The sequence below is a fragment of the Muntiacus reevesi genome, chromosome 2 (assembly GCF_963930625.1).
Source record: "Muntiacus reevesi chromosome 2, mMunRee1.1, whole genome shotgun sequence".
Lineage (NCBI taxonomy): Eukaryota > Metazoa > Chordata > Mammalia > Artiodactyla > Cervidae > Muntiacus > Muntiacus reevesi.
The window spans coordinates 64,397,874-64,410,929 of record NC_089250.1 but is presented as its reverse complement, the minus strand read 5'-3'; the positions used below and the strand labels follow the sequence as shown (position 1 = coordinate 64,410,929).

The window sequence follows — 13,056 nt, the reverse complement described above, 5'->3', positions numbered from 1 at the left end:
AGCACACTGAATTTCCCCATGCTTTGCACCTGAATCTATCCAGCCAGTAGCAAAATACCTACTGTCAGGCATCAACCCAAGTTTGGGCTGGCACAGGGTTCAGCCTGGAAGAGTTAAGGAGAGTCAGTGTCCACCAGAAAACTCCAGGGGTCAGTACATCATTGTTCAAGACCATGTGCAAGAGCTAAAAGAGTGTTGCTTCCAACAGCCAAGAGGAGAGGCAGTTCTGAAGAGAAAACCAGGGTCATTCTAAAGAAAGAAGTTTATGGGATTTGCCAGTCTTCTCTTGATCCATGACAAAGCATGGCTTTTCAGTGTCCAGATAAAAAGAGCAAAGGAAGCTGAGAGCAGAATATGGAAAAGAAGAGGGAAAAGAATCTGTTACAGTTACTTCACCAGAGAAGATTTACAAATAAGCACATGAAAACATGCTCCATCACTGTGATTAGGAAAAAGCAAATTAAAACCACAAGAGGGACTTCCCTCGTGGTCCAGTGGCTAAGATGCCACATTCCTAATGTAGGGGGCTTGGGTTCAATCCCTGTTCAGGGAACTAGATCCCACATTCTGCAACTAAGAGTCTACATGCCGCAACTAAGACCCAGCACAGCCAAATAAAGAAGTAATACATATTTTTTTAAAAAAACACAATGAGATTCAACTATACACCAACTAGACTGGCTAAAATAAAAAGAAAGGTGATACCAAATGTTAGGAGGATGTGGCACAACTAAGAGTCCCATGTACCACTGTGGGAATTTAAATAGCACAGCCATTTTGGAAAACTGGCAGTTTCTTAAAAAGTTAAATATATACTTACCGGATGACCCAGCAATTCCATTCCTAGGTAAAATGAAGTGTATATCCATACAATGACTTGTACACCAGTGTTTTATAGCAGCTCTATTTGTAAAAACTAAACCCTGGAAACAAATCAAAGATCCATCAACAGATGAGTGGATCAACCAACTTTGGTATATCCACACAATGGAATACTACTCAGCAATGAAAATGGATGAACTGTTAATATGTGGTACAACTTGGATGAATCTCAAAATAATTATACTAAGTGAAAGAAGCCAGATAGAAAGAGAATATGCTCTGTGATTCCATTTACATGAAATTCTGGAAACTTATCTATAGTGATATCACATCAGTGCTTTCCTGGAGGTAGGAGAAGAGTGGGAACAGGCAGGAGGGAGAATTTACAAGGTAGAAAAAGAGAACTTTTGGGAGTGATACATATCTTGATTATGGTGATGATTTCATGCATACATACCTATGTTCAAAATCATTAAACTATACGCTTTAAATATGTACAGTTTATTGTATGTCTGTTACTTCAAAATCAAAAAAGATGTAAACAATATGTGGAGAACTTTAATAGAAAAGAGAAGAACTACAGTGACAATCGGGATATAAAGTAATGACAAGATTTGAGTGAAATTAATCCAGATCTCCTGATCTAATCTTAAAAGGAAGTGATAAATAGGGTTGAGAGAAAGAACCAGTGAGTAGGGGCTTTGAGGGGTAAATTAGGATCTGGCTATGTGAAGTAGTAATCCTGAGTTATGGCAGAATTATTCATAACCCTGGGGGCTTCCCTCCTTGTGGGATGTAGGCTCACTTGCCTCACAGGCATTTGGGATCTTAGTTCTCCAACCCATGTCCCCCCATTGCAAGGTGGATTACTAACCAGTGGATAACCAGAAACGTCCTCCTGTTGCAGAATTTTAATGTATCTGGACTTGTCTGTAATGCCTCTTAGCTTTCCTCTGGCAGCTTGAGCCTCCACCCTAATTCTGCCTTGAGGTCCTCCACAAAACCCTACTACTATGTCATCTGGTAAAGCGTATACTCAACATTGAAGAAGCTCTGTGTTACTTGAGCAGCACGGTAAGAAATGGATGAGAATGATGTTTTAGGAAGACTCTTCTATGACATGAATAATGCATGCTGAAGGAGTACAGAGGACAGGCAGTTCACAGTAGACTGAACGAATAGGAAATTCTGTCCTGTTGTCCAAGTGAGAGTTTGAGCTCCCTGATGCAGAAGGATGGAGAGGAAAGGGACCTGTTTTAGGAATCAAAGGACACAGTTTCTAGTTCTAGTTCTGTCCAGCACAACCTTTGTGATTTTGGACAAACCACTTTACTTCTCTGAACCTCTAGCTCCGCCTGGAAAATGGAGATAGTAATATTTGTATGGCTTTCATTAAGACCTTTGAAACAAATGTCTCATTTTGTTAATATTGGTTAAGATTCTTCTTGAATCAAGCAACAAAGATCAACTCTGACTCACGTTAAAAACAAAGGGATGGGGACTTCCCTGGTGGTCCAGTGGCCTCCCCCTCCCAATGCAAGGGGCCCAGGTTCAACCCAGTCAGGGGACTGGATCCCACATGCCGCAACTAAGAGTTCTCATGCCACAGCAAAGACCTGGCACAGCCAAATAATTACATATAAAATTAAAACCAACAAAAGATCCTGGAATATCTCGTTTAGAGTCTAAGGAAGATGTTTACCTATCAAGGCTCCAAAAGAGCCCATTCCAGGACACCTCCAGAAGTCTCAAAGGCAGGGGCTGCTCTGCCATCACTATGACCCTAACCTCTCGCAGCTCCGTCTGTCTGTCTGTGTCTGTCATTCCTTAATTCCACATTCTGGGGGAGAGAGTCTGCTTGGCCCAGGCTGGGTCTGTTCTCCACTCCTGCATCAATCAGATGTGTCAGGGGGACAGCATGGTATCATGATGCCGTGACTTCTGGGCATTCCTCCCTCCCTCCCTGTGTATTAGAGGCAGCTCCCAGAGAAAGGGTGAGTGCTGTGATTTGGATAGTCACCGGGGAGGTCCCTGCTACACAAATACTTTACAATCAAAAAGTCTCTCAGCTTCTGATTCCGCATAGTGGTTAGCATAATTGTGAATATCTAATAAGCCATTCATACCTTACTGATTTAAAAAAAGAAAAGATATACTGGGTGAAGTAAGAGACAAAGTGGAGAAAGACAAAAGATAGAATTTAACTTATATGTGGAATCTATAAAAGGGTACAAATTTAAAAAAAGGGGAGGTACAAATTAACTTATTTAAGAAACAGAAGTAGAATCACAGATACAGAAAACAAACTTATGGTATCAGAGGGTGAAAGGGAAGAGGATAAATTGGAAAATTAGGATTGACTATATATATATGACTATATTATACACTATATAAAATAGATAACTATTAAGAACCTACTGAGGGAATTCTACTCAATACTCTGTAATGACCTTTATGGGAAAAAGAGTGGAGAGATATATATGTGTGTGTGTCTGTACAACTGATTCACTTTGTTGTAAACCTGAAACTAACACTATAAATCAACTATTCTCCAATAAAAAAAAATTTTTTTTTAAAGATTATTCTGACAGAAGTGGTCAGGTAGATTGAAATCAGAACTGCAGGCCTGGTGTTCTAGCTAAAAAGCACTGCCTTCATCCACGTGGGAGTGGTTACAGGAATATGTAGAAATAATGGCTATAGGGATGGAGAGTCAGAATCTGTGCAAAGCAGGAAGGGGCTATCACTGTGATAGATCAGATGTGGGAAGTAAATAGAGGAGAGAAACCATAAATCATCTCTCTGACAAGCCTGGGAAAGGATGCCGTCCTCAGCAATTACAGGCAGAGGAGTCCTGTCCTTTGCATGGGAGGATGATGTGCTCACCTTTTAACACCCAAATGCCAGGTTGTCCCTGTGACCTTAGTGATAATGCCCTTGAGAAAAGTAGATCTGAGTGAGTAGAGGCCTGTCAGCCTGAAGGCCAAGTGTGATGCTTTGTCCCTTCCAGAGTGTGAACCATACAAATAAGTAAACTCCATGAGGAAATCAGAAAGAACAAGTAGTCCATCTGCAAGACCTGACCAAAGTTGAAAAGTGAGACAAGAAAAGAGAAAGCAAAAACTCAGAAAAAGGCATGTTTGTTGAGCACTGCCTCCTGGGCACCATCCTAAGTTCTAAATGAGATCTTTTGGGTGGCAGGCAAGAGAAACCTAAAAGGGGAGATCTACTCTTAGGATCTTTGTGTGTTCCCTAGAATCCTGTGTTAGAAAGAGCATCTTGCTCCAGAAAGGAAATGAAACCCAACACACACACAGAAATTTCCGCATGCCCAGTGAGAACATTCCACCTCTTTCCTCCTTTGTGTGCATTTCCATCTCCCTCCCTCTCCCTCCTCCTCAGCTTTCCTCTCCCGCCTCTCACCTCTGTCCTGCCAAAATTTGGATGGATAGGTTACCCTATCCATAGGGCAGTGCTCCCAAATTTTAAGTTTTCTCCTTTTCATAGACCAGCCAGACAGAGATGGGGGCTCCTTGTCTCAGTTTAGCATTCCTAAGAGAGAGAATCTAGTGAGTTGACTTTGTGGTGTGTACTCCTAGACAGATGAGTTGTGGTTAGTGGAACAAAATGACTTAGCAGAAACATGGCTGTGTGTGGACTTCCCTGGTGGTCCAGTGGCTAAGACTCCATGCTCCCAATGCAAGGGACACAGTTCAATCCCTGGTCAGGGAACTGGATCCCACATATCGCAACCAAGGATCTTGCATGTCACAACTAAGGATCCTGCATGCTGCCAACTATAGATCTTGCATGACACAATGAAGATCAAAAATCATGCTTGTGGCAGCTAAGACCTGGCCCAGCCGGATAAATAAATATTAGAGAAACGTGGCTGTGGAACACCCGCTGTTGATGGCCGAAGGCAGTTGCCAGAGAGGCTGGGTAGATGGTCCCGTAAGGAGGCCCCTACAACCGTTTACATTTGCTCTTCAGCTCAACTCCTTGAGATAGAGCTCATCTTCTCCATCCGGATAAGGAAACTCAGGCACAGGGAAGTTCAATATGACACACAGGGTCACAGAGAGCGAGAGAGTCAGAACCAGTGCTCAAACCCAGGTGTATCCAGCTCCAGAGCCTCTTTTTTTCCTACCACTCTGCAGGTTTATTCCGTAGTGCAAAGCTGCTTTCCTTCTGCCAGTTTGGAATCTGTAAAGTTATTTGTTTTCCAGGACAAGCAAGTTAGAATAAGACTAAGCTCTAGAGAAGAGATCGCTGGTTTAGTAGCAAGAAGAGTTAAGAAGCCTAAACTGGAAATAATCACTAGTCATGAAAATAATGATTAACAGACACTATCTCACAGTTACTGAGGGCTCCTGAGTATTATGGGCTTCCCAGTTGGCTCACTGGGTAAAGAATCCACCTGCAACGCAGGAGATGTGAGTTTGATCCTGGGGTTGGGAAGATTCCCTGGAGGAGGGCATGGCAACCCACTCCAGTATTCTTGCTTGGAAAATCTCATGGACAGAGAACCCTGACGGGCTACATACAGTCCACAGGGTTGCAAAAAGTTGGACACGACTGAAGCGACTGAGCACACATGCATTGAGTAATGAATTAGCTCACTTAATTATCACAACCAACTTATGAAGGTAAATAGTACTGTTGTTTTACAGATAAGGAAACTGAGGTACAGGCTGGTATCCACTCAAACAGCTAGTAAGAGGCAGAGCCAGGCCTCAGAGACTATACTCCTAGCCTGGCCACAGTCCTGCTGCCAGCCCGGCGGAACCCAGGAGCAGGCCTGCCAGAGGTCCTGCCATCTGGCTTAATGGCTCAGCCCATTCTCAACTCTCTAAAGTTCTTTCCCTCTGACTGCAGACCCTGGTGGAGGAGGAGCCCCTGCAATCTCTTTTCAGCCCTGTGCTCCAGGAGGTCTTTATCACCATCGCTGACTTCAGGTGAGACCCACATGCCCCCTGTGCTTGCATCCTGCTTCCTCATTCAGGGCCAGTGCCAGAGCCCACAGACATGCTCCCTATTTTTGATTCCTGAAAACTATTTAGAAAGAGAAGGGGAAGTCAGATCCATGTTTCTGTGTAGGAAGTTGGCTTTCATGTGTGCTCCCATCTGTATCTCAAAGACCTACTAGAACCTCTGTGGAACTCAGTTGTGTCCAGAGTATATTCAGTGTTAAAAGTATTCCTGTATATGCTTCATGACAGCAGAAGTCCATGGCCTGAGAAATTTGGAAGGGCTATCTGCTATTTACCTCTCTTAGAGTTTAGTAAGGCACATTAACTGATTAAAGGTCCCAAGAAGTCCTGTAGTTAAAAGGTTTTTAAACTTGGGTCCTCTCAGCAGTCCCCAAACTCAAAAGCAAAAAATAGCAAGCATTCGGCACAATACACTTTGGAAAATTGTGGTTTGCTGTATCAGACTCTAGCTGGCTTCCTTCTGTGGTTGAACTGGAGAAAAGCCTGAGGAGTCATTCTTATGGATTGGGGGCGAAAGGAAGGGACCAGATTGGAGGCTCTGAGCCTGAAACTCCTCCTCTTAACCTTTGCGAGGTTTGTCCAGACAGACTGACAAGTGTGCCATTGGTCTCCTCCATTAGAATGATATACCAAACAAACAGTCTTTCCTTCCCTTTGGGGTCTCTTGGATTCCTGCTTATCAACATCAAATCATATTCTTCCCAGCTAGCTATTCCCAAACTGTCTTTTCTTAGTTACCAAGATGTCTACTTGCTGTTTGGTTCTGAAGATCGAGCTGACCTGTTCAGTCTTGTCACCAAAAGTGTAATCGCTCTGCCTTCTCTCAAGACCCTTACCCATCCGCAGGAAATCATGCCAGGCGGATCCTACAATTCAGAGGTAACTCACACCTTGCCAGAGTAACTCGCCAGCCACAGGGTCAGCTGATCTTGGCTTTTTGAAAGTACATTCGATTTTTTGGAACTCACCAAAAACCATTTAAGCGAAGTCTGGTGAATAAAATAGGTGGTGCAGTTGGCAAAGAATCTGCTTGCCAATGCAGGAGACGAATAAAATAGGTTGTTAAATGGTTTTTTTGTTTAAATCCCACTTTATTTTGTCTTCTTCCCTTCATTCCTTCTTTTCCTGCTTTTGACTTTACAATAAGACGGGAACATTCATATGCCTAGTTTTTCAATAACACCTTATGGGAAAGCTAAATGAACTTGTTGGCCAGCCCTATGCATCAGGTGGCCAGAGAGAGGCTTCCTGATGAGGTGACAGTTGCAGAGAGGGCGTATGAACACCTCTGGAAGAAAAGCTTTCAAGCAGAGAAAAGAGGAAGGGAAGGGACAAGGCTGGATTTCCTTCTGCAGCTGGTGAACTGGAAGGTGAAGCAGTTGCCAAATGGGACTTTGTTCTCCTGGGTTTCAAGGTATCGGAAAGATTCACAAGTCAAGCTTTAAAAGTATGTTGATAACCCATAAGTAACTCTCACATGTAGTGAGAATCAGTTACCTGGGTTCCCGGTAAGGCTGAGATATCCATTTGAAATGAAGATTTATTGTTTCACTTCAAGTCACATGCTGCCTGCTAATACTTTACCCAAAGATCCTTCACCTTTGAGTAAGGTCTAAGATAACCAGGAGAGCCTTGAAGGGTACAGTGTGGGAGAACTTCCCGTGGGGTCCTCACTAACCCTGTGCCTTTGCAGTGTCGCTACAGGCAGACATTTCAGGCGTTCGTTGAGATGCTCCAGAGTTTGGTGATAAAAGACCGACATTTGGAAAATCTTGACATCATTTTTAAGGTAAACAGGCTATCAGGAGAGAATGGGTAACTATTCCTATTAACTGGTGAAAGTGGAAGAAAAAATATGGAAGGGTTAAGTTTTAGGCAGCAACATAATAGGCGAGGATGGGCTTCCCTGGTGGCTCAGACGGTAAAGAATCTGCCTCCAATTCAAGAGACACAGGTTTGATCTCTGGGTCAGGAAGATCCCCTGGAGTAGAAAATGGGAACCCACTCCAGTATTCTTACCTGGAAAATTCTATGGACAGAAGAGCCTGGTGGGCTACAGTCCACGGGGTCGCAAAGAGTCAGACACGACTAAGGAACTAACACTTTCACTTTCACTTTTTGTAATAGGTGAGTATCAGCTCTGCGTGTTGAGTCAGACTTGGGTTCAAATTCTGACTCTCTGCCATTCATTGGTTAAATACATTCAGCAAGGAATTTAATCTCACAGTCTTCACATTTTAAAAATACTTATCTAGGGAGGGAGGCAGGAGGGGGGGATCGAGATGGGGAACACCTGTAAATCCATGGCTGATTCATGTTAATGTATGGCAAAAAACTACTACAATAGTATAAAGTAATTAGCCTCCAACTAATAAAAATAAATGAAAAAATAAAATAAAATTTTTAAAAAATGCTTATCTATTTATTTACAGCTGCACTGGGTCTTTGTTCTTCAAAAGCACAGGCTTTTTCCAGTTGTGGTGAGTGGGCCTGCTCTGCGGGGCATGGGCTGCTCATTGACGTGGCTTCTCTTGTTGCGAAGCACAGGATCTAGGCTCATGGACTCAATAGTGGCACTCGGGCCTAGTTGCCTCAAGGCATGTCAGATCTTCCGGGACCAGAGATCAAACCTGTGTCCTCTGTGTTGGTAGGCGGGTTTTTAACCACTGGACCACCGAGGAAGTCTGTCTTCTCACCTTTAAATGGAGATAATAATTACTATGAGTATTGAATAAATGCCCTTCAAAAAAATGGTTTAAATGCTTGCTATAATTATTCCTTAAATTATTTTTGCTCATTACTATAGAAGGGCTTCAATCAGTGATCAAGAGAACAGAGTCAGCCTCATGAAGGAGTAAATAGGCAGCTGCCTACCAGGCAAGGTTGTTCATAGCCACCTGCCATGACCTGTACCCGTTCCAGTGCCATTCCACCAATAGAGTGTTACTCATTGGAGTGTATTCATTGCAGCTCAAGCATCTTACTCTCTTTCTCCTTTTTTAGATGCAACCATTCTAGAAAGGGATAACCATTTAAATTATTATTAATCACTTGCACCTTTATACAGATGGATACTAATCTTTGCCACAACAGACCTTAATGCTATTTTTCATGCTTGTGCTCAGTCGCGTCCAACTCTTTGTGACTCTATGGACCGTAGCCTGCCAGGCTTCTCTGTTCATGGGATTTTTCCAGCAAGAATACTGGAGTGAGTTGCCATCGCCTCCTCCAGGGAATCTTCCCAACCCAGGGCTTGACCCAGTCCCCTACATCTCCAGCATTGGCAGGCGGGTTCTTTAGCACTGAGCCACCAGGGAAGCCAGACATTATTTCTCATCCCTCTTCTATTTATACATCAACACTCCAGTCACATTGGGTTTCTCTCACTTACCTGGTTTGCCTTAAACCTTCCTGCCTTCCTAGCTTAATTCAAGCCATTTCTTCTACCTGAAATGCCACACTTTTTGTGAAGCTCCTCCTCCATGAATCCTTCCCTGACTGTTTCAGGCAGATAAAGTTTCTCATTCTCAGTTCAGTTCAGTTGTTCAATTCTGTCCGACTCTTTGCAACCCCATGGACTGCTGCACACCAGGCCTCCCTGTCTATCGCCAATTCCTGGAGCTTACTCAGACTCAAGTCCATTGAGTCCGTGATGCCATCCAACCGTCTCATCCTCTGTCATCCCCTTCTCCTCCTGCCTTCAATCTTTCCCAGCATCAGGGTCTTTTCAAATGAGTCAGTTCTTCGAGTCAGGTGGCCAAAGTATTGGAGTTTCACCTTTAGCATCAGTACTTCCAGTGAACGCTCAGGACTGATCTCCTTTAGGATGGATTGGTTGGATCTCCTTGGAGTCCAAGGGACTCTCCAGAATCTTCTCCAACACCACAGTTCAAAAGCATCAGTTCTTCAGCACTCAGCCTTCTTTATAGTTCAACTCTCACATCCATACGTGACCACTGGAAAAACCACAGCTTTGAATAGACAGATCTTTGTTGCCAAAGTAATGTCTCTGCTTTTTAATATGCTGTCTAGGTTGGTCATAACTTTCCTTCCAAGGAGCAAGCATCTTTTAATTTCATGGCTACAGTCACCATCTGCAGTAATTTTGGAGCTCAAAAAATAAGGTCTGTCACTGTTTCCCTATCTATTTGCTATGAAGTGATGGGACCAGATGCCATGATCTTAGTTTTCTGAATGTTGAGTTTTAAGCCAGCTTTTTCACTCTCTTCTTTCACTTTCATCAAGAGGCTCTTTAGTTCTTCTTCACTTTCTGCCAAAAGGTGGTGTCATCTGCATATATGAGGTTATTGATATTTCTCCTGGCAATCTTGGTTCTAGCTTGTGCTTCATCCAACCCAGAGTTTCTCATGATGTACTCTACAAATAAGTTAAATAAGCAGAGTGACAATATACAGCCTTGATGTACTCTTTTCCCTATTTAGAACCAGTCTGTTGTTCCATGTCCAGTTCTAACTGTTGCTTCCTGACCTGCATACAGATTTCTTAAGAGGCAGGTCAGGTGGTCTGGTATTCCCATCTCTTGAAGAATTTTCCAGTTTGTTGTGGTCCACACAGTCAAAGGCTTTGGCATAGTCAATAAGGCAGAAGTAGATGCTTTTCTGGAACTCTCTTGCTTTTTCGATGATCCAGCAGATGTTGGCAATTTGATCTCTGGTTCCTCTGCCTTTTCTAAATCCAGAAACATCTGGATTTTCTAAAATTCCAGAACATCTGGAATTTCTCAGTTCACGTACTGTTGAAGCCTGGCTTGGAGAATGTTGAACATTACTCTTTGCTAGCATGTGAGTTGAGTGCAACTATATGGTAGTTTGAGCATTCTTTGGCATTGCCTTTCCTTGGGATTAGAATGAAAACTGACCTTTTCCAGTCCTGTGGCCACTGCTAAGTTTTCCACATTTGCTGGCATATTGAGTGTAGCACTTTCACAGCATCATCTTTTAGGATTTGAAATAGCTCAACTGGAATTCCTTCACCTCCACTAGCTTTGTTCATGGTGATGCTTCCTAAGGCCCACTTGACTTCACATTCCAGGATGTCTGGCTCTAGGTTGGTGATTCAGGCAGATACAATTTCCCATCCTCAAAGCTCCTTAATAGCACATCATTGATTTTCTCTCTTTCCTAAATAGATTTCATAAGGCTAAAAACATACAGAAGTAGAGAATAAATAATTGAAGAAAGTTGGATGAAGAGAAAGTGTAGAATATAAGCACCAATAGAAGCTGGACCATCTGACTCCTAGATCTTTGTGGTTGTTTGTCATCCCACTACTTTCATTTGCAACCAGAACTGGTTTGTCATTTGAGAAAATGTTTTCAGATGTGGTAGTGACATGTGGCAGACTTCCCAGAAGGCACAGTGGTAGGCCAGTGCAAGAGAGACAGGAGATGCAAGTTCAGTCCGTGGATTGGGACGATCTCATAGAGCAGAAAATGGCAATCCACTCCAGTATTCTTGTCTGGAAAATTCCATGACCAGAGGAGTCTGGTGGGCCACAGTCCATGGATTTGCACAGAGTTGGACGTGACTTAGCGACTGAGCGTGCATGCACAGAGTTACATGTGGGACTTTTTCCTCCACACTTCTTCCAAAAGAACATGGCATTATCACAGATCTTCCTGATAAACCATTTTTTTTAATGTAAAAAGTTAGTTTCAAGTTTTCCATTTGTACTCTGTAAAAGCAAACTGAATGCCTCCTATTATGTATAACTATCTTAAGTGCAAAGATTTTCTAGGATTATAATAGAAAACCAGTTCTATCAGAAAGTCTTTGAGTACCTATTAGAGAAATTAGACAATGTTGGTAAAATATGAGCTCGTGACTTTTGGATTATTTTCCTAGATCAAGCTGCTTAACCATTTATTTTTCACAGCACATGGACCCCTGGTTACAGTCAGACAAAGACCATGAACGGGAACGGGCCACAACCAGCATGACTCAAGTTCTGAAGTGTTTATTCAAACATCTCAGCCTGCAAGTAAGTTGACCTCCAGTTGAAGATGAAGGATCCCGAGCTATCCTTTTAACTGCCCAGTTCCCCTCCTGTTTATGGCTCCCCAGACTGCTGACTTCTTGGTGCTCATGTAATAACATTTGGCATTATTCACTTATCTGCTCCTCTCCCCTAAGTGAGCAGCTTGAGGGCAGGTACTGTGTTTAGTAATCTTGCATCTTCAAAGGGATGCACAAGAGTTTGAAGCAGTAAAGTGTAGCAGGCAAATATAAGTATGTAAGTCAATTTAAATATCTCCCGGCATCTCAGAGAAAATGGTTCTACAATACCTCTTTTTAAATCCTCTCATCTCCCTTTTGCACACTAACTTTCCAGCTGTTCTGAATTCTCTCCCGTAATTCTTAAAAAGAATTCCCCAAACTCAGATCCTCTTTCCTGATCTGTTCCTTTTTGTCATCTACAAAATCTCTTTCTTCTTTCCTCAGTAGATCTTCTCCACACTGGAATCTCTTATGTTCTCCATCCACCATTTCTCCAAACTGCATAGTAAGGCCCAGCAATTGGAAGAGAAGTTGCAGAAGAGTAGGAATAGTAGGTCTTTATGAGAATTCCTCAGAGAATTTACCACTGATGTGAATATTCTAACAGTCAAAAGGACAGTATGCCACTACCTTTCTTATTTCTCCCTTTGAAAACACATCCAAACTTGCCACCTCCTTACTGAAGCTCAGCCCCTCAAACAATGCTACTTCCCTTGTCCTCTGTTTAGTCGATGAGAGCACATGACTTCTAGCCATCACTGACTACCTTATTATTCTGTGCTCACTGGCTACCCTGGTGTTGACCACAATGCATGCTTCCTCCTCAAACTCTAATTTTGGCTGCAGACTAAAGACAAGAGTTTCAAATGACTTTTCCCTCTAGGCTCAGCAGAACCTCCTCAGCATTTTCTTCCTGGCAAGAATTGCCAATGCAAGGGTGCTTAACTTAGGTGCCCGAGGGATCTGTGAATATCCAGAAAGTTCTATGCAGAATTTTGTGTGGTGCAGTCTTCTGGATTTTTCTGAGGAAGGTTCACTGTTTGTGTTCCCAGTGCCAGTCCAAGTGCCTTATCCATAACTGCTATAGTCATAACCAGTACCTGGCACATAATGGATACTCAGTGTTTGTTGATAGAATGAATGAACATATTATCAGAGAATGAAAGATCTTACACAGTTTGCATATGTGTTTCTCTGTTACATGTTCATAGGTTGTAGAAGCT

The 13,056-nt window shown here is 42.8% G+C and overlaps 1 protein-coding gene across 2 annotated transcripts in view; it reads left to right on the top strand.

Annotated features, from left to right (window-relative positions):
- MROH8 (maestro heat like repeat family member 8) overlaps nucleotides 1-13,056 on the top strand; it is a 39,527-nt gene that overhangs the window by 12,146 nt on the left and 14,325 nt on the right. Inside the window, exons 5-8 of one of the 2 annotated variants that reach the window (XM_065921968.1) lie at nucleotides 5,701-5,780; nucleotides 6,551-6,695; nucleotides 7,510-7,605; nucleotides 11,712-11,816. In XM_065921968.1, the coding sequence (XP_065778040.1) occupies nucleotides 5,701-5,780; nucleotides 6,551-6,695; nucleotides 7,510-7,605; nucleotides 11,712-11,816 (426 nt within the window). The remainder of the gene's footprint in view (nucleotides 1-5,700; nucleotides 5,781-6,550; nucleotides 6,696-7,509; nucleotides 7,606-11,711; nucleotides 11,817-13,056) is intronic. The other variant, XM_065921969.1, reaches the window with a different exon arrangement.